The sequence below is a fragment of the Rutilus rutilus genome, assembly GCF_951802725.1.
Source record: "Rutilus rutilus genome assembly, chromosome: 14".
Lineage (NCBI taxonomy): Eukaryota > Metazoa > Chordata > Actinopteri > Cypriniformes > Leuciscidae > Rutilus > Rutilus rutilus.
This window is the reverse complement of record NC_140219.1, coordinates 19027720-19050743: the sequence shown is the minus strand read 5'-3', so window position 1 is coordinate 19050743 and position 23024 is coordinate 19027720. Positions and strand designations below refer to the sequence as shown.

The 23024-nt window shown below is 38.7% G+C and overlaps 2 protein-coding genes across 3 annotated transcripts; one reads left to right on the top strand and one right to left on the bottom strand.

The window, feature by feature from the left end:
* The first annotated feature begins 121 nt into the window (after positions 1–121).
* On the top strand, positions 122–14003 carry tm9sf5 (transmembrane 9 superfamily protein member 5). Of its 2 annotated transcripts, XM_084431033.1 has the most exons (18): positions 156–439; positions 565–632; positions 727–820; positions 1555–1679; positions 1941–2070; positions 2521–2648; positions 2858–2969; positions 3049–3128; positions 3228–3333; positions 3622–3663; positions 3985–4117; positions 4409–4528; positions 4792–4849; positions 4945–5104; positions 6677–6828; positions 6921–7032; positions 7242–7413; positions 12429–13998. In XM_084431033.1, exons 1-18 carry the CDS (start codon positions 302–304, stop codon positions 12494–12496), a joined length of 1998 nt encoding a protein of 665 aa, XP_084287159.1. In that variant the 5' UTR covers positions 156–301; the 3' UTR covers positions 12497–13998. The 2 variants fall into 2 exon arrangements, with proteins under 2 accessions (XP_084287158.1, XP_084287159.1); XM_084431032.1 differs by lacking the exon at positions 3622–3663 and having other exon boundaries at positions 122–439; positions 12429–14003.
* Positions 14004–16333: 2330 nt separating this feature from the next.
* gpr101 (G protein-coupled receptor 101) lies at positions 16334–19394 on the bottom strand. Its single transcript, XM_084429484.1, has 2 exons — positions 18971–19394; positions 16334–18016 (listed from the first exon to the last, which is right to left on the bottom strand). The coding sequence occupies exon 2, from the start codon at positions 17916–17918 to the stop codon at positions 16617–16619; it is 1302 nt and encodes a 433-aa protein (XP_084285610.1). The 5' UTR covers positions 17919–18016; positions 18971–19394; the 3' UTR covers positions 16334–16616.
* Positions 19395–23024: the final 3630 nt, after the last annotated feature.

Here is a 23024-nt window from a genome sequence, read left to right as displayed (position 1 = left end):
AAAACTATTTAATTAATTAAAAAAATATTGATTGTATAAATATATTAATTCAAAAACAGCTGTCATTAATCCAGATGTGTTATGGATCAATGGTGTAGAGGGATTGGAGGAGGAGTCATGAGGGGGCGGAGTTATGTGCACAGTAAGGAAGTGACACTAATACAAATCTTTCTTGAGTCAGTAGCAGTAGTAGCTGCGAGCTCGTTGTCTTGGTGATTTTCTTTGTGAATTATCGCCGGTAAATTTTATGGTTTGCTCCAGCAGAGTAAACCGGAAACCTCGCAGGACGCTGGTTTGAAAAATGAAGTCTTTAAATCCGAGTTTTGTTTTTTTGCTGAGTTTAACTCTAGTCAGCTCAAGCGTTGGATTCTACCTTCCGGGTTTAGCGCCAGTCAGTTTTTGCGAGAAAACCTCGAATGGAGATGAGGGGGAATGTCAGGTGAGCTTTTACTGTCCTATATTTGTTATCGTATGATTATGTACAGACAGTTGGCACATAACAAATGTTTAGACAGCATAGTCAGCTGTCCCCTTGACCCTTCTCCCCTGCTGTCATTCCCACAGACTGAGATACAGCTCTTTGTGAATAGACTGGACTCTGTGGAATCAGTCCTGCCTTACGAATATGATGCGTAAGTATGCTTGACCTTTACAATATAAGCTTCATTATATCTACATGCATTTCGTTACAAGCACTGATCAGTGAGGGCATACTTTTTGCTTTAGGTTTAACTTTTGCAAAGACAAGGATGAAAGAAGGCCCTCAGAGAACCTTGGGCAGGTGTTGTTTGGAGAAAGAATAGAGACATCACCTTACAAGGTATAGTATAGACATCACCTTACAAGATATTGTTTTGTATTTGAGATTTTTTATTTACCTTATTCATTGTAGCCTATTTTATCTGTAATATCACCATGAAATCAAATTGGACACTTCTTATTTTTTTATGGAATATTGCAGTTTTTATTATAAATGATTTGTCCCACACATTTAAAAAAAAAAAGAATTTGCCTTTGTAATCTTTCATTCAAATCATTTCCCCTCCCACTTGCAATGACATCTCTTCTGTTCTCTAAAGTAGTGTTTTTCGGTGCAGTGACAGGACAACCTGTCACTCACATGAGATTATAGCAATAGCAAACTAGAACAATTCAATCAATTGCCGATGGACAAAATCAAGTCCTGCCCTACTCTTTTTTTTCTTGTTCAAGAAGCCGTTTCACGTTTTCACACAACAGGGAATAAAAGACTATCACAACTTCCATTTTATGCTGACTTCAGTGCAGTGACATTTGAAAGATTATACACCCTGCTTTTGGAAACCTGGCATCTTGTTTGTCAAGTTTTACTAGATGTAGCTGTAACTGACACACACACACACACTTTTCTCCCTCTGTGTTTTGTTTGACTTTTTTTTGTATATTATCGTCATATAATTATGTTGTTGGTATTTAGACAGTGTATTCCTGAATGTGAACTCCAGTACTGTATGCTTCTCTGGATGGATAATGGATGGATCCTTCAGATATTGATTTTAGACATTTTTCTCTTAGTTTTCATTTAAGGCTGACAAGGCATGTGAGAAAGTCTGCACCATATTGTATGAAACTACAGAAGAAGGCAAGTTAAAGTTGGACTTTCTAAAGCGAGGAATGGAGCTGAATTACCAGCACCACTGGTAAGTCTACGTGGATGCCTTGCCTACAGTAGGCGTGGTAGCATTGTGGAAATTGTCATCTTGCTTTATCAGTTACTAGCATAAGCAAGATGCAATGCTCAACCTTTTAGAAAAGACACTATACCTATCTGTCATCGTAGGGTTTGACATACAGTATTGTCCTTTACTGAGTAGCCTATATAGGCCTAATGGTTGCACATGACATAACAGATTAGTGGTTTGGTTTATTCTTACACTTTATTTTTTTGTTTTGTTTTGCAGGATTGTTGACAACATGCCTGTAACATGGTGTTATTTGGTGGAAGACAATCAGAAAGTCTGCAACCCAGGATTTCCCATTGGATGTCTAGTAAACCAAGACGGAAACCCAAAGGATGCCTGTGTTATCAATGTGAGAGAGAGACTGTTTATCACCACTTGATTTGTGAGATAGCTTTTATTAAAAAAACAAACAATCAAGGTCAGCCCACGTTAAAAAAGTAAAGCAAAAGTAACGTCAAGCATTACTTTCCATAAAAAGTAACTAAGTAATGCAATTAGTTACTTTTTTAAGGGAGTAACGCAATATTGTAATGCATTAGTTTTAAAAGTAACTTTCCCCAACACTGAATTTAAGTAAAACTATATATGTATATTTTTAAGTCTAATCGTTAAATAAGTTAAATCTTTATATAACATTAGAATACGTTACCAGAACTAGAACACTGACACAGAGGAAATATTAAGCTGATTAAAGAAATATCAACAATTTCAAAATAACTTTATAAGTCACTAAAAGATTTAGCAAGAGAAGTATAGAGATGCCATTTTGATGCTTTGTGATTTTGATCCACTCCTTTAGGCTGATTTCAACAGGAAGAACACTTATTATGTTTTCAACCATGTGGACATCACCATATTTTACCACAGTGAAGATGAAACGACTGGGATGGGTGCTCGACTTGTGGCGGCTACGCTGGAACCTAGGAGGTCTGATTTAGCAACTAACTGTCTGTAACTAACTTCACTTTAGGTAGCGTCCTTAACCTAATGTAAGGTCTTGCTCTACTTTCTGTGGGCCCATGTGACCAGTTTCAGCAAAAAATGCTTTGAAGTTAGGCATAGCAACATCATGTGCATTAAAATTTCTGTAATGCACATGGATTAGAACATTACATATATATTTGTCTGTTGAACAGCATCAAGCATGGTGATGATGAGAAACCAACATGTGAAGGCGCTCCCATGGACATTCCAGTAGATTCCAGCAGTAGTCTCAAAGTGACCTACACCTATTCAGTTAAATTTAAGGTAAGCTTGTTTATGGAGACACTATATGGAGATGGTTGGAAAGAACTCTGTGTGATAGAGCTTATTTCTTCTTTTTTAGCAAAATAATGAAATTAAGTGGGCTTCTCGCTGGGATTACATTTTGGTTTCCATGCCTCACAGCAACATCCAGTGGTTCAGGTGAGCACAGAAAGCCAAGCTGGTTGAAAATATATAATGTCAAGAATAAGCTCTTATTTCTATATTTCCATACATACTAATTGCTTTCATTTCTTTCAGCATCATGAACTCTTTGGTTATTGTGCTCTTCCTGTCTGGCATGGTGGCCATGATCATGCTTAGAACATTGCACAAGGATATTGCCCGGTACAACCAGATGGACCAGGTAGCTTGAATTTACTTTGTTCTCCTTCCAACTGTTTTCTAGATAAGAGAAGACATGAATGACTCCGTTACGTCACTACAGTCTCTTGTGTCAACAGAGCTGACACTCCCGCATCAAACTTCCTGTTATATATTGTATTTTATTTATAATTGTTACATTTTCATGAGTCAAAGATCCAAATCTTCAAGCATATATTGACTGACAATTTTTAGTGTTTTATTATTTTTCTCATATTAATAACCAAAAGAATACATCCAGTCAATGAATCCTCTGTTGTGATATTCACAGGCAGACTGGGTTAAGATCCCTCCAGCTGCAAACTTTACCTATGTAAGCGTATTAGCTTATGTTTGCTTATGTTTGATTAGCTTATGTCACTGGTGGTGATTATGATTGGGTAATTGTTTGGCTTCTGGGAACTTACTTTGTATGGTAAAACAGTGTAATTGTACATTACCATACTCACCAATCAAGGTAAAAAAAAATAAATAAGGAAGCTGTTTTGCAGTGAATAGATAATGACACTGATAAAACAAATGCCACATATACCATCTGCTGTGTTGAGAATTTAAATGAGTGTGTTCTGGCCATAATGGTTTATCTGATGATAGTCATGTGAGATCATATTGGAATATGTCATATCTCCTGCAGGAGGAGGCCCAGGAGGAGTCTGGCTGGAAGCAGGTTCATGGTGATGTGTTTAGGCCACCCAAGATGGGCATGCTTCTGTCTGTCTTCCTCGGACAGGGCACTCAGATCTTCATCATGACCTTCATCACCCTTTGTAAGTGCATCTGGAACAGAAATGAATTAAAAGTACTGCAGATTTTTGTATTGTACAAATTAACTTTAAGGGTTGCTTCTCTAGATCCGTGAGACCAGTTGAATATTTGAGTGCATCATGAAAATACCAACAATGTGAACTTTCCTCATTTGCTCAAATTTTTAATTCGATTATTTACGCTCAGTAGACATTGTTGAACAATTGGTTTTACACATTTTGGGAGCATGTTATTTCACATTAGTTATAATAGCATTAAATGAAAAAAAGTGACAATTCTGTTTTTCCCTTTAGTCTTGGCCTGTCTGGGCTTCCTGTCTCCAGCCAACAGAGGGGCTCTCATGACCTGTTCGGTGGTGTTGTGGGTTTTGCTTGGCACACCTGCTGGATATGTGTCTTCCAGACTATATAAGAGTAAGGAAATATTGCAGTGGAAACCCTCCCCCCATGCTCACACTTCTTCCTGTTACACCTGTGCTACAATTATACTGTGTCACAGTGCCACTCAGTGGCAAAGAAAAACTTTACAACATATGGCTCCAACACGTATTATTGTTTTATGGTTCTGTTCATTTCTGCATTTTTAGTGAGGGGAAAGTTACTGAGTCCACATTAAAAATGCCAAATATTCATCTTGATTGCTTACTTTTCCAAATCAATTACCTCTGTATCATCAGCTTTCGGTGGTGAAAAATGGAAAACCAATGTCCTCCTCACAGCCCTTTTGTGTCCTGGGTATGAATAATATTTTCATCTTCATTTCCCGAGAACAGAAATAATATGATTTATGTCAGTATGCAGTTTCAAAGACGTGACTTGTGTTTTTGCAGGATTGTGTTTGTGGACTTTTTCCTGATGAATCTGATCCTGTGGGTAGAGGGCTCCTCTGCTGCTATTCCCTTTGGTACACTCGTGGCAATCCTGGCGCTGTGGTTTGGCATCTCTGTTCCTCTCACTTTTGTGGGTGCATACTTCGGCTTCAAAAAACCAGTGAGTATGCCTTCTTGAACAGACCAATTGTTCTTGACGCCTGTTTCACACATGACCCGCGTGCAGTGCGTAGCCTATGCGATACGTTTTTTTTTTCAGTGCCAATGTTAAGAGGTTAGAGCATTCACACTTCAAGTCTGGCACGGCAACAGTGTGTTGCAGGAACAGTGTGCGGTACAGCAGTACAACAAACGTTTCTGCATGAGTCAATTTTTGCTGAATTTGCTGGTCAAAATGAACACGGATTGACAGGAAAATGTAGTAATTTTACCATATATGCATATAATTCCTTTAAGATTGGGGGAAAGCATAGAAAAGCACTTACCAGGAGTTGCAAAAATAATTAATGCGGTCAAAATTATATCTAAAGTATTAGAATTATTGTTCCGAATATAAGATGACCCTAATTATAATATATTAAAATTATAATTGCATATTTTCCATATTTTAATGTTTAATTTTTATATTGAAAGTATGGTAATTACTGGTAAAATGTACCAACAATCACATTTAAAAATAAACACTATAGCGTACCATAAAAATAGCCTGTAGTTCTCATTTCAGTAGATTTCACAATGACTGATATTTCACCTTTTTTATGTACAGTGACAGATGTTGGCATGTCAAAAAACACAAGTGTTTGATCTACATTTCCTATCTGAACCAAAGGATATGAATGTTTTTTTCTTTAGGCTGATCACATAGCGCTGAAAAGACAGCAGTTTCTCCCTAAAGTCGGAGGCCAAGTGCTGGGCAATATTTGTTCTGTGGCGTTACGCCGCATCATTCTTATGCTGCATCAAAGCGGCCACTTCGTAGAAATTTCAGCTTCGTAGCCGAAACAAGAAATAAAGGGCCTCGCTGGTGTGTATGTTCAGCTCTTTGGTGATATCCAGTGCCTTTAGCTGGATGACTGCTGTGGGTTATGGGCAGCCCCTCACACCCCCCTGCCAACTTCCCCGAAATGGCCCCACTTTTTCAGATGTATTTTCAAGAAAAAAAACGTTGTCTTATATTCGTAACAATACGGTACTTAAAGTATATCTGGTTGTCTGAGAACTACACTTGGAACAAGAAGGCTACACAATTTATGACATCTAATCATTGAGATGGGAAAAACATACAGCATTGTATGACTCGTAAGACTTCTTAATATCTTCTTATATCTTAATATATAAATCTAAATAGAAATAATGAATTAAATATTACGTTGTTTATATTTATTGCGTTTAAAGCCACGGCTCAGTAGTGCACTGCAAACACATCTTATGTGAAATACGTGCTAAAATACGTACTGCAAACTGATCACGTGTTAAACAGGAGTTCTTTTCAACAGAGAACAATTCTAATTCCTGGCATTCTGACAGGTGCTGATTCCACACTTGCGGATACAAAAAAAAAGACATTTAATTATAGGCTCACAGGTTTTGATACTTATGCTTCCCTATTTATGTATTTCTAAACATTTGAATCAGCTGCTATTGCAGTTCCCATCTGTGTGAGCTTTTCTTCTGGCACACTGTCATGCACGATATCATGATTGTGGGTGTTTTTATTTTCCTGTTTTAACAGGGCATCGAGCCTCCTGTGAGAACAAACCAGATCCCACGCCAAATTCCTCAGCAGTCATTCTTCACCAAACCTGTGCCAGGCATCATCATGGGTGGCATCCTGCCCTTCGGCTGCATCTTCATCCAGCTCTTCTTCATCCTCAATAGCATTTGGTATAGTTTGAAATCATATCATGCTGAAATGAGTTGATGCCAGAACTGATGTTTTGGCCCTAACATTAACTAATTGAAATGTTTCTCTGCAGGTCTCATCAGATGTATTACATGTTTGGCTTCCTCTTCCTGGTCTTCATCATCCTGCTCATTACCTGCTCTGAGGCCACTGTTCTGCTCTGCTACTTCCATTTATGTGCAGAGGTGAGATTGAACACTGATCATGGCATATTTTAAACGTTTTTTTTTTTGGTTCATGTTTGGCTGGTTCTTATTCATCACTGATATGAATCAGTCTCATAAGAGTCTACAACATCATTTTAAACGTTATGTCTGAAGTGCTATTTAAAAATAAATAAATGCATGTATATCTTTACTTTTTTGTTTAAAGCCTATTTTTTTTTATTTGACAGGATTATCATTGGTGGTGGCGATCATTCCTGACCAGCGGTTTCACGGCAGTGTATCTGTTTGTCTACGCAGTGCATTACTTCTACTCAAAGCTTCAAATTATAGGGTTGGCAAGCACTATCCTCTACTTTGGCTACACCTCGATCATGGTGCTCATTTTCTTCATTTTCACAGGTATGTGAGAGATGGTCTGTTTCCCTTTAGCCTTGATAATATAAGTTGATATACAATGGGTGTAACAGTAACGTATAACTTTTGCTAAAATATTTTGCATCAAAAAGTGAAAGCACTTCAAATGTCTGTCCCCCTTTACAGCATAAAATGAATTAGAAAGCGTGTGTTGCAGCAGTATTGACAGTTTTAGTTTTAGACAGAAGTTTTATTTAAAGACAGAGCCATGGTTTGTTCAGTAAGGGTTAGGGCTGCTTAATAAAGAAAAAGAAAGAAAAAGTTTTGTTTTTCCCCTGCTGTACCGAAAACATATCAAACTGTTACTTCAAAACCTAGGCATGTACCAAACTGTCACCTTTGCATACCGTTACACCCCTAATATACATTCCCAAACTTTCTTGTAAGCCGAATTCTTTTGATATAATATTTACTTGAAGTACCCCCTGAGATTTGAAAGTAATTATTAAATGATTTAGCAACACATGACATGCAGTTAAAGGGTTAGTTCACCCAAAAATTAAAATTATCCCATAATTTACTCACCCTCAAGCCATCCTTGGTGTATATGACTTTCTTCTTTCAGCCAAACACAATCAGAGCTATATGAAAAAATATCCTGGCACATCTATCCATCATAAAAGTAAGCCATACGGCTCCAGGGGATTAATAAAGGCCTACTAAAGTGAAGAGATAAAAATATTGATTTTTATTTTATATTTTTATGATTTAATTAATCAATTTACGAACACCAGTTTGGGAATCCCTTGGTTAGAGCATTGATTTGTGTCATAACTTTTTTTATTTAGGTTAAAGTTATATTTTATCACTGGTGTCTCTGATTTTCAGTGAATCTACAGCAAATGGCAAAAGAAATGATATTTTTCTGACTTTTAGCTTACAGTCTTTCTGTTGTGTTGTCTTCACTGGCTATAATCAAAAACGAGCATACTGCACATGTATTTTGACTCACAAGCTAATGACCCACAACCAAATGTGCCGCGCGTCCTGAAAAGTGAAGACAAAACCTTTCGATCGCCTGCAGTATAGGTCATAAACCTCGCCCTCTTCATGGAATCGAAAAATTAAAAAATCCAATTCCAAAGATGGTTTCTGTCATTTAGGTAGTTCTTATCGCGCTGATGTATGTTCAAGTGTTCGTCTTTCCAGTAAGTTTGGTTTTAGTTAGTTATTTAGTCCTATAAAAACAGTGTAACGTCATGATTGACAGCTGTGCATGTGGTGTGCAGCTCCACCTCAGTATTACTACTGCGCAGACTTGGGCTCCAAGTTATGTGATCGGCGCAAGATGTTAACATAATTTTTTGTATATATTTTGGCTTGATTTTCCTATAGTGCAAGGAGGATGCGTCATCCATCTTTTTTTACAGTCTATGCTCACAACTTAATAGTGTGAATCAGTCTTACCAATCCTACACTGAATGAGCTTTCACTGAATTCTCCTCCTCCATCAAATAACTAGTTTAACAGGTTAACCCAGTTTAGAGTAAATTGCTATAGCTATATTTACTCTACAGGGTAGGGTTGAACCAGCTTTTCGTAAGTTCTTATTCAAATTGGAACGCAAAGTCCACACTGTATTAGAGGCTTTGTAACTATTAGCTAGTTTGTAACTAACTAGCACCATTTGGTCTTAAGGTAGAACATAGCTAGTAGGTCATAAGCTCTCCGTATAATAATGTGTATTCGCATAAAATGACGTCTATCCCCAATGATCCAACAGCAGCCTTCAAATATATGAGCAGAAGAAGTTTTAAATGCTGTGAATTTCAGTTTATCCTTGATTCTTAACTTTTGCTTCACGTAAATGACAAAAAAAATATTTCCATTGAAATACGTAACTGCTTAATCTTCAATAACATAATAGGTGTTTTTTATATGTAAATAACATTCAGAAACCGTATTTGAAATTAATTAGGATCAATAAATTATACTAATTCAAAAAAGCACAAGAAATTGCATTTGTTATGATTGATTGTATTTGACATGCACAACATGGAACAATGCACACAGAGGTGCGCTATTTAGTCAAGTCAAGTCATCTTAATTTATATAGCGCTTTTTACAATATGAAATGTTTCAAAGCAGCTTTACTGTGATAATAGGAAATTACAGTAACAGAGATTGTTTTGGCTTTACAGCAGCTCTAGGATAAAGTTATTGTCCAGCTAAAGTTAGTTTTGATTGATTGATTTACTTCCGTTGCGAAGATCATTAGTTATTAACTTAGGGGCCGCTAACACGAAACCGTTCTAACAGAAAACCCTCAACGCGTTCTGGCCGCCCATCCGCACAAAACAGTGCCTGGTGTCTCGAGAACGCACTCCCGAAATAGGTTCCAAGGTGCAAACGATTATCAGTTATCTCTGTGCAAACCTACGTAACCTCTGCGCAAACACCGATGTCGTGCATCACGTGTTCAGTCCATAGGTATGCACGTTTTATATATATATGTGCACAGGTGTGTAGTCCTTTTTTTACAAATCAACCCTTAACAAACTTGAAAAAAAAATTGGTAAAATAGCGTTTGTACATTTATTAATTTATAAATAACTGAGTACATTTATTCACATGATGTTCTCTCTCTTAATATGCAATTGCCATTGCCAACATTATCATATAAGGTTTTAGTCTGTCAGCCAAAACAAGAGCTTATTGATGCAATTCAGTCAGTCTGTCGTTTTATTCCACCTGTTACTCCAGGTTGGATGCTTCTGTAAATATAGTTTATACATAGTTATGAGTCAACTATTTATTGGTGCAAACATTTTTAGTAGCTTGTAAGATACTTCATCAAAACTAAGCACACAGCTGGTGAATTGGGGAAAGTACCATTCATCCGCTTCAGGATTTCTATCCTGTTCCTGAAATTCAATACTTTTTGTGCTCAGTGTGACATTACTTTTTTTGTGATAATTTTTACTTTACCTACAATCTTAAATGTTCAGAGATTGTCATGATGTTGGTAGTTTTGATGCTGCAGTATGTCTCCCTGCTGGTCCTTTTGTTTAGCAGGTGACCAGTGCTAGTTTTGTTCCTGCCCGATGGGTCATACTGTGTTCAGGCAGAGGGTAATTGGGACACGTATAAATATTCCTCATCTTTCATTGTTGTTGAAAGGTAGCGCCGCTCCCTCCGGCCTTAATCAAATCTCTGTCGCTTCCCCTCATTGATATGCTGAGGCGGAGGTGGCGAGCGATGGCCAGCTGTCTGCCATCCATAAACACCTGTGGGTTGATAGCATCTAGATATGCTTACTTATGTCTACTCAGTCTCTCCAAACGACAGGTTCTAGCTTTGTAGCATGTGTTTTCCTCACCCAGCGTGAAGAAAAGGGATTTACAACTGTTTAGGTCAATGATCGACTCTGAAAAATACCCCAAGCTTCTCTGCGACAGTACTTTGACATTTCACATAGGTCATTTGTAGTAGGAGTATTCAAGACACTGAACCTTTACAAAAACACTCCAGATTATCCAGTGTAATTGCAGCAATTCTCACAGCTTTTCTTTGAATGATGGGAAACCACCGCCATTGGTTTCTTTTCTGAGTGGATATTAGCCACAATCTATTTGTTGCCATGGATTCTTCTAGATGCTTTAGGATCCCTGGCAATGGCTGTTATGGCAACTTCTACGCGCACTTGAGGGGTGAAAATGTAAGACACGAGTAAAACGATGCTTACTGAGTCGCTATTACGTTCTCAGTCCCACATCTTAAAATAACGCTTCCCCGAAATGGTTTGTTTCTAGCAGGACTTTTTAGATCCCAAAAGCAAACTGAAGATAGAGTGAGAGCGTGTGTGGAGGATGAGGAGGAGGACTGAGAATCGTGTGTTTATAAATACATCTAAATATAGATTCCTAGCTAAATATTTCAATCAGACCTATTGTTGATTGGCTGTCACTGCCGCCCCAGCGATGATTAGATTTAAAGGGATAGTTCACTTTGAAATTAATTTTTGATATGTTTTAGCTTACCTCAAGGGCATCCAAGATGTAGGTGTCTTTGTTTCCGCAGTAGTTTCAATTTTGATATTTTTAGGTCAAACCGTTCTTGTCTGTCAGTCATATAATGCAGGTCTATGGTCACTGTCTCAAAACACAAGCACAGAGTCCAAATTAAAACAATTCCCCATCGTCCAAATGAAACAATTCCCCATCATAAGTACACATTGATGGCCTAAGATACGAAACGAGTGGTTTGTGTGAGAAAACGAACAGTATTTATAGCGTTTTTACCTCTTATACACAGCCACGTCCAAGTGATCTGATCTGACGTGTCAGACTGGTGCATAGATATATACACTAGATGTCGCCTTGTCTACAGCAGTTCATTGGAACGAATGTCTTTAAGGCGACATCTAGTGTATATATCTATGCACCAGTCTGCGTACACGTCAGATCAGATCAGATCACTTGGACGTGGCTGTGTATAAGAGGTAAAAATGCTATAAATACTGTTCGTTTTCTCACACAAACCGCTCGTTTCGTGTCTTAGGCCATCAATGTGTACTTATGATGGGGAATTGTTTCATTTGGACGATGGGGAACTGTTTTAATTTGGACTCTGTGCTTGTGTTTTGAGACAGTGACCATAGACCTGCATTATATGACTGACAGACAAGAACGGTTTGACCTAAAAATATCAAAATTGAAACTACTGCGGAAACAAAGAAACCTACATCTTGGATGCCCTTGAGGTAAGCTAAAACATATCAAAAATTAATTTCAAAGTGAACTATCCCTTTAATCCTGTGCTTTATCACACTCCGCTCAGTTTGACTGTCAGATAATTTGCTGCATTGAAACCCAACTATTAATAGATGGTTTTCTTGTAAAATGACTCCAACTGTGGTTTTAATCGAAGTGCTGTTTCATAATGTGTACACTATCAGTTAGTCTGGGACATTTTATGACGTACATGTGCTGAAAAGCTCTTTTTGTTGTCCTGTTCTCTATTTCTTTTGTTAATTCTCACACATTTCTTCTTCCATCCAGGTACTATAGGCTTCTTCGCCTGCTACTTGTTTGTAAATAAAATCTACAGTGTGCTGAAAGTGGACTAAGGGAAGGACCTTTTGGAGAACACGTCAACTTTTTACAGATCAGCTTTCATGTGAAAGTTTGAAGAGACATTTAAATGAAGGGAGGAATCAGACGACACTCTTCTTTCCTGAACCGCTGGTGTGTGGCTCAATTTGTAATTCACTGACCTGCAGTAGGTATGCGTGTGAACTCCAAAGACCCCTTTTCAGTGCTTTATTTATCTCGCGTTGCCTATGACTTTATTCCAGCTAAACCCACTGTGGTGAGAGCAGAAGCCCATATCTTTAAGCATCAAGTTCTTTTTATGAATGTTTTACTTGCTTTGCTTTATTTCATCATAATCTTTTTTTGTATAGAATTTGTTTTGAAAGACCAGACGGGACACAGATTAGGGTGCGGTCACATTTACCTTTGTATGGTCAAATTCTGTGGGCTTAATGCGGTCATGTTAATAGAAAACCAGGAAATATTGAATTTCACATCAGATTCAAGTTTCTTCATTTTGAACACTCAAATTCACTGCTTAGTTTGAACCTACGAGTAAGCAGTGCTTCATGTATCGCTACACTAATGATAATGTATAATGGACCTTGTTTACTATTTTACTGTTGCTCACTGAAATTTCGCAGGTAAAACCCAGTCATTCCAATAGGAATCTGTGCGATCGGGAGTTTTGCGTAAAGGCAAAAAACTGTCTCACCCAGATTTCGCTCATGTTCAAGTTTGTCACAGGAATTTGACATGTTCACAACAGAAAGATGCTTGATTTGAAAGTGACTTCTGTATGAGCAGTGCTTTATACATACGTACACTGTTTTCAATGGACAATGGGCATGTTTATGCTAACGTGACTGCACTAGTTTGACATTAACATGCTCTGCTCAGCAAAATTTCTCTGGCGATATCCAGTAATTTCAAATAGAATCCATGCAATCAGGAGTTTCATGTGTTGGTGAAAAAGTGCAGATTTTGCTTATTGAAGTTGACCATACAAATTCGCTGTGTTGACAAAAAAAGCAGCTTGGTTTGAAAGTGAATTCTATGTGAGCGATGCTTAGCTACGTTACTGACAATGAATCTCCGCAGCCGCAAATTTCGCTAATGTGACCGCACCACAGTAACCAGACCACAGTAACCTCTCTAATGTCACCAACTGGTGGATATCAGTAATAATTGTTCCTATGTTAATAGAATACAACTACTTTGTTCCATGTGTTGTTTTATCTTGCTGACAAATTGTTTTTTATGGAGTGAAGGAAATGGGATGGTTAAGAAGCATATTTTTTGCTTGATGACATTTTTATACAAGTAATAATATCTAAATAATGGGAGCTATTTAGTGATTTTTGTACTTTGTAAATTATTTAAATGTCATTACTTAAAAAAACTACAGGCGTACACATCTTTTTTCAATAACTTTAATTTAAAACCCACAGAATGTACTGATCAAGTCTAATGAGGTATACATAAACATTCTTAACCATGTTATAACAAAAGAAAAATAAAGCACAAAGTACATTACAAAAATGTCTACTATACTTTTTTTTATATATAAAACAGTCTGTTGTTACAGTTGGAGTCCATTAATGATGACTTGCTTCAGCTGACTCTGTGGTTACATTTGATGAAAGTGATTGTCTACAATTTTATAAGTGCTGCAGACATCAGTGGAAACTGACATATGGTGGATATTGTCTGTGATATGTATTTTTGCACTCACTGGTTTCAAAATAATACTTGATGTAGCAGAAGAAACTGCAGGTTTGATTTATGGTAAATTGAGCTGACTTCCAAACACAGCAGCCAGAAATGAAGCACTAGCTGTTCTATTTTCGTACAGGGTCACGCTAAGTGTTAAATAATGGTTAATGTCCGTGCCTTCCTGCAGTGGTCAGTAACATAAAGTGCTTTATCAGTTGCAAAGCCGTCTTATTTAATCCCACATCATGTCAAAATGATATAATTGGCAGTGTCGGGGGATAAAAACATCTTATACTGCACAGAGACTGTACAATTTATCTAGGGCGGCACTCTTTAAGAGCGCTTACTCTCCACACTGGTCAAGAGGTACATCATAAATATCCTGAGATCCTTAGCTCATTAGCTGCTCTTCAGGTCACATTTCACCCAAAAATCACAAGGAAATAAAAAATAAAGTACATTTCATAAATTGAAGGCAGTTCAACAAATAAACAATTAAATTAACATTTTGATTCTACGTTACGGTAATGAGAAATGGTTGGATGGTGGGAACAATGTAATGGCCTAAAAATATGCATATATATATATATATATATATATGCTCTTCAGAATACTGATACTGAAACCCTATACATCTTTTAAATACCAACAGAAATAAAGTGAATAACTGACCCATACCCTAATCTTGATGAGATTAATCGCTTATTGATGCATGGACAATAAATAAATAAATAAGAGTTTCTTCAATTTCATAATATAGTTTGCCTGTAATTACTCTCACATTTAAGAGAACTTTTCTCCAGTGACAATGATTTAGTTGATATCATTGTATGTATGCTTATAAAAATAGACAAAAATCTCTCTACATATGTATTCTAAATTCATTTCAAAACAACATATAGAATACTTTTTCTTTAAATTGTAAAGTAGCAATACATTTGACATCTATGTATACAAAGAACATTCATTTTGTTAGACATATTATACACTACTCTATACTGTCTCAAAAAGTATTTTTCCAACATTTTACTCCCTAATATTCCAGTAATATTTTAAACCACTATAAAAGAATCAATGTTCTGTATTTTATGGAACACTTTATACCATGTCTCCAAAAATTTATATTTTACATACAAAGGTGTTGAAATTTCAAAACTTTCATATTTAATGATTTTTCTGAATAAATAACCATGACATTGTGTACTGTAACTGATTGAAGTAGATTTTAAACCACTTCCCCATTACAGTGTAAACATACACTACCATTCAAAAGCTGGATTTTGTTTTGTTTTTAAGTCTCTTAAGCTCATCAATTATGCATTTATTTGAGCAAAAATACTGTAAAAATAGTAATATTGTGAAATATTATAAGTTAATTAACTCTTTTCTATTTGAATATATTTTATATTTAAGGAGTAATTTACTCCTGTGATGTTAAATCTGAATTTTCAGCACCATTATTCCAGTCTTCAGTGTCACATGACCTTTCAGAAATCATTGTAATTTGCTGACTTGCTTCTCAAGAAACATTTCTGACCCCCAATTTCCACCAGATGCGTAACGGCTCCGCTGCGTGACAGCTCCGTGTTCCGTCGTCCGTCAATACCCACCAGGTCCGTATTTGTTGCGGAATGGCTGCGGTCATGACTGACAGCTGAAGTCACAAGGACCCACGAGATCTCGCAAATTCACGTATGATCGCGTGATATAAGTGCTGAATTGCTGCGGAGCTCTCCGGCATCCGGCAAAAATAGAAGCTCTACGTATCTGCTCCGGAGGGCTGCGGATCGCTGGAGTCGGAACGCAGCTGTACCGCATTCAGTGGAAATACACTCATTGACTTTAATGGAAACCTATTGACTCCGCCGCCGTGCCGGAGCCGTAACGCAGCCGGTGGAAATTGGGGGTGAGTATTATCAATGTTTAAAACAGTTGTGCTGCTTAATATTTTTGCGTAAACCCTTATTTTAAAGCAATTTAATGCATCCACTGCTGAATATCTTATATTTTTTTAAAGAACAGTGGGTCAGCGCCAATAGCCTCGTGGGCAGCGCCGACATGTAGCGCAGTTGCGCTTCGGGCATCCCGAGTTCGAGTCCTGGCTTGTGGACCTTTCCCGATCCCCCCCCCCCCCCTCCAACTTCGCTTCCCTATCACAAAAAATGCCAGAACAGTAGTGTAACTACTAACTAAACGTTTTAAACAGTCTATCATCATTGACATGCATCTCCATAGTTCCTGCCAAGAAACTATGTTAGCTAGGCTTTTCTGTTGCCTATAATATTGTTTTTGTATATACTAACCGTAACCGCAAAGTAGGTCCATAGCGTAGCTAACACGTTTACAATGTATTCAGTGAGCTTGTGTTTAAAGGCACAGTATTTGATTTGACCAAAACCAAAAGCTGTATATACCTCAGAAATATGTTGAGAATTTGCCTTAAGGTGTTTCCTCAGGTTGCTTGTTAATGTTACTGTGCACAGTGAGCTCCTTCTCTGAGCTCAGACTGATAGAGGTGGTCTCCTTTCGGCTGTCTTTAGACCTCCTCTCTGTCGGGGAAGAAGACATTGTGCCTTCCTCCCAGGTGCGGAGAGGGTACACACGGGCAGTCTGGCTCGATAGGTGGGTGTTCGCCAGACGCCCGTCCGTCACTGTGAAGCAGCTGTCCACGGCGGAGCCCTGACTGACCCGGCCCTGCCCACACAGCGGCCCGCAGAGCAGCGCCAGGAACTCCTTGCGTACGCTGCGGTGCATGTAGCCGTAGATGTAGGGGTGTAAGCAGCACTGCAGGAAGAAGAGAATGAGCGCCATCGAGGCCAACCAGGGTGGCACCGCTGCGCTGGAGTAAATGGATATAGTACTCAGGACGCTGTATGGGCCCATGCTGAGCACGTAAGATGCCATGATGACAAACACCACTCGCGCCGCCTTACAGTGATAGTGGAAGCGTCTGTGGCGGGTTCTGATGGGATAAGTGGCCGAAAAAGGTCCTTCCGATTGAGGCTGCTGCCTTTGGGGGCTGGAACAGGACGCTTGGGAATCCGGAGGGGGGTTGGATTGGATGGGGTGAACGAGAGCATTCTGCCGCCTTGCCGCCCTGAACACCATCCAGTAGCAGCAAAGCATGATGATCACGGGCAGCCAGAAAGAAAGTGCGGACACCAGGGCTGAATACGAGTAGCTAGAGGACCACACAACAGTGCAGGCATTATGGCGGCGGTCGAATTCGATGGTTCCCCATCCATACAGCGGCGGAGTGCTCTGAAGCACGCTGAGAAGCCAGGTGAGAGCGATCAGGTTGGTACCCAGGTGAGGAGTCATTCGGGTGGGGTAGGACAGCGGGTGGATGATGGCCAGGTAGCGATCTACGGACACCACAATGATGGTGTTGACGCCAGCGAATGCGAACAGGTGCATGAGCACAACAAGGGCCAGGCACAGGCGGGCGTCCAGTGGCCAGACCTCGGGCACGGTGGCGGCGATGGCGAAGGGCATGACCAGCACTGTCTGCAGAAGGTCGGCCAGGAGCAGGTTAAGCACGAAGCGGTTGGCGACGTGGAGCAGCTGTGGCTTGCGCTGGAATACCAGCAGCACCACAACATTTCCAAAAAGCGATGTGCACACGATCGCCGATATGAGCACCATCTTCACCGTGCTGTTCACCAGAGACGGCGACAGGGGCGAGCCAGGGTCCCAGGGCACTGTGCTGGAGTTACTTCCCAGAGGTGGAAAGGTGGACATGTTGACAGAGACAATATGGGAGATGACGCATTAGTAGTCTTTCAGATATCCCCAACACCAGCCTGAAGGTCTGATGACTGTTTAATCGATGTTCACGCCTTGAGAGAGGATGTAACAGAAGGAAAAATGTTCAGCACATCCTAATCCTTGTTAGATGAATGTTCACACTTCTGTAATGATATTTGAGTCACAATAAAACAGACATCTGAATGAACTATTGTGTCCTGCATACACATAAAGCAGGTGCTTTTTGGGGATGCATGCTACAGATATCCTGATAAATTAACTATATCGGTTATCAAACAATAATGTAAAAAATGTAATAATTTACTAGTAGGCAATCAGGTGATAATGGATCATTTATTGTGCATACTTGTTTCCTCGATTTTTTTTAGATTACCTTTTTTGTCATCTACACGTCGTTGACTGAAAGTTAATCTTTAAAAACACTAGTAAGCATTCAAAACTACTGATTTAAAATTTTCGTGTTATTTTTTATTTAAAATATAGTCTTATTAATATGGGTACTATTACATACATTTATAATATTAATATATGTAATATTTATGCAAAATAATTATAATGCAAACAAATCAACTTTGGCTTACTGTATTGCCCAGAATTACTGTATTAATATCAGTGCATCCCTAACGCTCATATACAACTTTATTAAACAAGACCCAATAATAATCTCAGTACACGGTTCCAAAATGTATACTGTACTGTACATATACTTGTATAAATATTGTAGTTTAAAGAGCATATAGTCTTACTATAATGACCCTCTTGGATATCCTATCTACATCCTATCCTTTCTACATCTGAGCAGTGCTCACTACAGGCTATAATGTATACTATGCATGCATTTTTATATACACAAAGATACATACTACAGTCTAGGCTATATCACACAATACAGTTGCATGTATGTACAAAACAGTACGCACATTATTCTAAGCGATAATGAAATACTTCAAGAGAAAACTGTGTACAGAGACAACATATTTTTAATCCATTTTCATGGCTAAAAGGCTGTGTGTATCGTATCTTACCTTGTCTTGAGTCACTGTTGGTAAGCACGGGCCAAATTATTTGCATCTACTTTTCCATGCGAACAATGAGAAACAGCTGGAATTCACCGCTGTCATAATTCCATTGTGAACCGCGGGCTAAAAGTGGCGCTGGTTTCTCTACGGTGCAAATCTTATGCAAATATAATCAATGAATAGAAGACATTTGCCGTAAAATGAGCACTGAAAAGCATTTCGAATGGCTGTTGGTTGTCAGTCGCCTTTGTGTCTCTCTCTTCAATGACAGGGCTCCAGTGATGTTCTCCCATTTTAGTCTCCTCAGTGTCATCAATGGCAGTCCTCTCGCCTCGCCTCGGCTCTGTGTGAGCAGGACTTCATTCAGAGATGGAGAATAATCAATCAACCCCTCGCTTGTCGTGTCAGAGCAGATATCGTTTTAATAAACCGCCGTGGGTTTCTGTAGGCTTTGCGAGTGAACATGCGCTGGCGCATATACAGCAGTGTCACAGCGGTTACATGTCATTATCACACAAGGGTTTTCTGCTCATTAGGACTGTAACACTGGCTGTTGTGGGTGCACAAACCTTCCACATTAAATAACCGTGCTTACTGCTTATCACATCCAGTGGGTAGGTTATAAAAATAAAGTGCGCAACATAGTGCACACTAGATAGCTTAACACACGTAAATATGCATGTAGTATGTGTATTGTACAGTGTGTGTGTGTGTGTGTGTGTGTGTGTGTTGTAGGCTACTACAATCAACCTGCTAGCTACATAGCAGTGTTCACTACATGGTAGTATTATCTACAAAGTATAGTAGGCTACGCTACACTCTAAAAAATGCTGGGTTGTTTCAGTCCATGTTAGGGTCAGATATGGACAAACCCAACCTGGTTTACATTTTTTAATTCAAATTTTAAACCCAACGGTTGTGTCCGTATGCTTCATGCTCACACAGCAATATTAAAAGAACACAATAAAGGAAGATATATTTGAAGACATTTTTGGGTAAACTAATCCCTTTAAAGGGGTGGTATAGTGCCCTTTTCACAAGATGTAAAATAAGTCTTTGATGTCACCACAGAGTGTGTATGTGAAGTTTTAGCTCAAAATACCCCACAGATATTTTTATATAGCATGTTAAAGTTGTCACTTTTTGAGGGTGAGAAAAAACACTCTGTTTTTGTGTGTGTCCCTTTAAATGTAAATGAGCTGCTGCACCCCGCACAGAGGGCGGAGTTACAACAGCTTATGTCCTTTAACCTCACACAGACATGCACTGAAAATGTCAATGTTTATGTTCAAACCAGAGTCAGACAATAATGGAGAGACTCAAGAAGAAGTGACAACATGTAGACAACATTTCTGAATGGTTAGTTGGGTGAATTTATGTAGCTTATGTGTACTTTATCTTCTAGTCATTGATTAGCATATTCTGTCTGATAATCTATAAATTGTGTCCGGGGGCGGGGTTTATGTAAATTTTAGGGTTGGTGATGTCACTAACTAGGTATGTTGTGTAGTCCCTACCAGCCGTTTGTTGTAGTCCTTTCTTTAAAATGCAAATATCTTCCTTTGCTTTGAACTTTGAGCTTTGTAACTTTGCAGATATTGTTTATACTCAAACAGCAACATTACACACCAACTAAAGTTTAAAAAGTTAAATCATATTCAACCACCCCTTTAACTTATTTATGTAGATTTTCAGAAGGTATTGTACCAGGCGGTACCAATATCCAGCCACATGCTTTTAAGAGGAACAACTCCAATAAATCAGAAAACGCCTTCACAGGCACAGCTCAAAATCAGAACAGGACTTCTTTCTGACTCTGCTGAAACCAAAGGTGCTTCATGTCACTGCTACACTACAAAATACTTATTTTCATCTACAAGATCAACTCCCGTCCTTTGAGTATTTTTTCTTTTATGCTGTCGGGCATGTGTTGGGGTGTCAACGTTTTGAGCTTTGGGGACATGCATCACAACGAATACTTGCAAATACTGCAAGGCTGAGAAGAGAGTTTTAGATCTTCAACCAATTCAGAGTAAAAATTTTTCCCCCGCTGAGAAAACCTGCATAAAATAACTGTTTTCATGGTAAGTTGTAAAATTTTCCATAATGTACTGACAAGCACACAGACAGACACACACATTTTTAGCAATATCATACAAGTCAAGTCACCTTCATTTATAGAGCTTTTAACAATATGGATTGTTTCAAAGCAGCTTTACAGAGATAATAGGAAATTACCATAACAGATTGTTTAGGCTTTACAACAGCTCTATGATAAAGTTATTGTCCAGCTAAAGTTAGTTTTGATTGATTGATTCACTTCCGTTGCGAACATCATTAGTTATTAACTTAGGGGCCGCTAACACGACACCGTTCTAACAGGAAAATCCTTAACGCGCTCCGGCTGTCCATCCGCACAAAACAGTGCCTGGTGTCTCGAGAACGCACTCCCTAAAATAGGTTCGAAGGTGCAAACGATTATCCTTTATCTCTGCGCAACCCTCAAAAACGCAAACCCGCGAAAACGCAAACGTTGTGCACATGCGCATTACGTGTTCAGTCCAAAGGTAAGCACGTTTGAAACAAGCATTTGAACAGTGAAAACTAATGCCATGCTTCCTTATGATATCTCCCAAGGGTAGCATGTACAGAGTGAACTGTAACGGTCCTAGTATTGAGCCTTGTGGTACACCATATTGAACTTTTGATCGATAAGACATCTCTTCATTTACTGCTACAAACTGATAATGGTCAGATAAGTATGATTTGCTAATGCAATTCCATGCTAATGCAATTCCACTAATGCCGACATAATCTTCTAATAGGGTTGAAAAATAAGCAGATCTAGCAGCTTTTAAGGCCTCTCTATTTGCGATTGTGCTCTCTTTCCATGAAATGCGAAATACCTCTAGTTTTGTTTTCTTCCAGTTTCGCTCCATTTTTCTGGCTGCTCTCTTAAGGGCCTGAGTGTGCTCGTTGTACCACGGCGTTGGACTATTTTCTTTAATCTTTTTTAAATGCAACGGAACAACTGTGTCTAAAGTGCTGGAAAAGAGAGAGAGTTAAAGGGGTCATATAATGCCATTTTTGTACAAGTTAATATGATTCTTTAGGGTCTAAATGAAAAGTTTGTAATATACTTTCATTAAAAATTCTCATTAGTATTGTAAGAAAACACCAATTTTACCTGGTCAAAAACAGCTCTGTTTTCAGCACGCCATTTAAGTGCATGTGTCTTTAAATGATAATGAGCTTTGCTCACTCCGCCCCTCTGTTCTGTGGGGTGCTTTGACAAAACACACGTGGAGTGTTGCCTTGACAACAGTTGAGGGTATATTTCGGAGAACGAATCGCAGCGGTAGTCTGACTCTGAGGACACATCTGTGCAACCAACCGTGTAAATTTGAACCGGAGTCGGACCCTGAACAAGATGACGGCCCGAAGAAGTTCGACAATTAAAGGCACAATATCTTTTTTGCTTTAAAAATAGCAAAAATCACTATATCTATGTTATATATATTTTTTAGTTGTGTACTTACATTATCCCGACTGTTTCCAACAACTTTCAAACCAGGAGAAATTTGTAATTTAATTCGAAGACACGTCCCGTTTCTTTATTTCCGTTTTGTCGCCGTCAATGGCGTCATATCCGCGTTGTCCCTGGTTTCCGCTCGTACTGCCATAGCAACCAGAGCTAACCAGACCCCTCTGATAGTAACCAAAGCGCCAGACGTGGACAACTGTGTAGTTCGCAATGTCTATTTGCACGCTGTTGTTGTTTCGTTCAAACATTATGGACCATGGCAAGCAGACTTTGGATAAAAAAGGAGAACTAAAATGAGAATCAATATCAGCGCGGTGTTTTCGAGATGCCGAGAGCTCCCATAAACAACTATAAACGAGAGCTCCACGTCTGAGACTTTGACCGCTCCTACATGTACTTTATTAAACAGGTGAGCACATTTACATAAAACTAATCAATGTTTTATAGTTCAACAATGATAAAATGTTAGAATATGATCTGTATGTTATTCTGATATTGATCTAGCTTACTGCTAGT

What these genes read in the sequence shown, in the direction of transcription:
- gpr101 (XM_084429484.1), bottom strand. Translation starts at nt 17,918, where the DNA reads ATGTCCACCTTTCCACCTCTGGGAAGTAACTCCAGCACAGTGCCCTGG.
- tm9sf5 (XM_084431033.1), top strand. Translation starts at nt 302, where the DNA reads ATGAAGTCTTTAAATCCGAGTTTTGTTTTTTTGCTGAGTTTAACTCTA. An exon ending in AGGATGCCTGTGTTATCAAT is followed by an intron (nt 2,071 to 2,520) that starts GTGAGAGAGAGA and finishes CCACTCCTTTAG; the next exon opens with GCTGATTTCAACAGGAAGAA. An exon ending in CCTATTCAGTTAAATTTAAG is followed by an intron (nt 2,970 to 3,048) that starts GTAAGCTTGTTT and finishes CTTCTTTTTTAG; the next exon opens with CAAAATAATGAAATTAAGTG.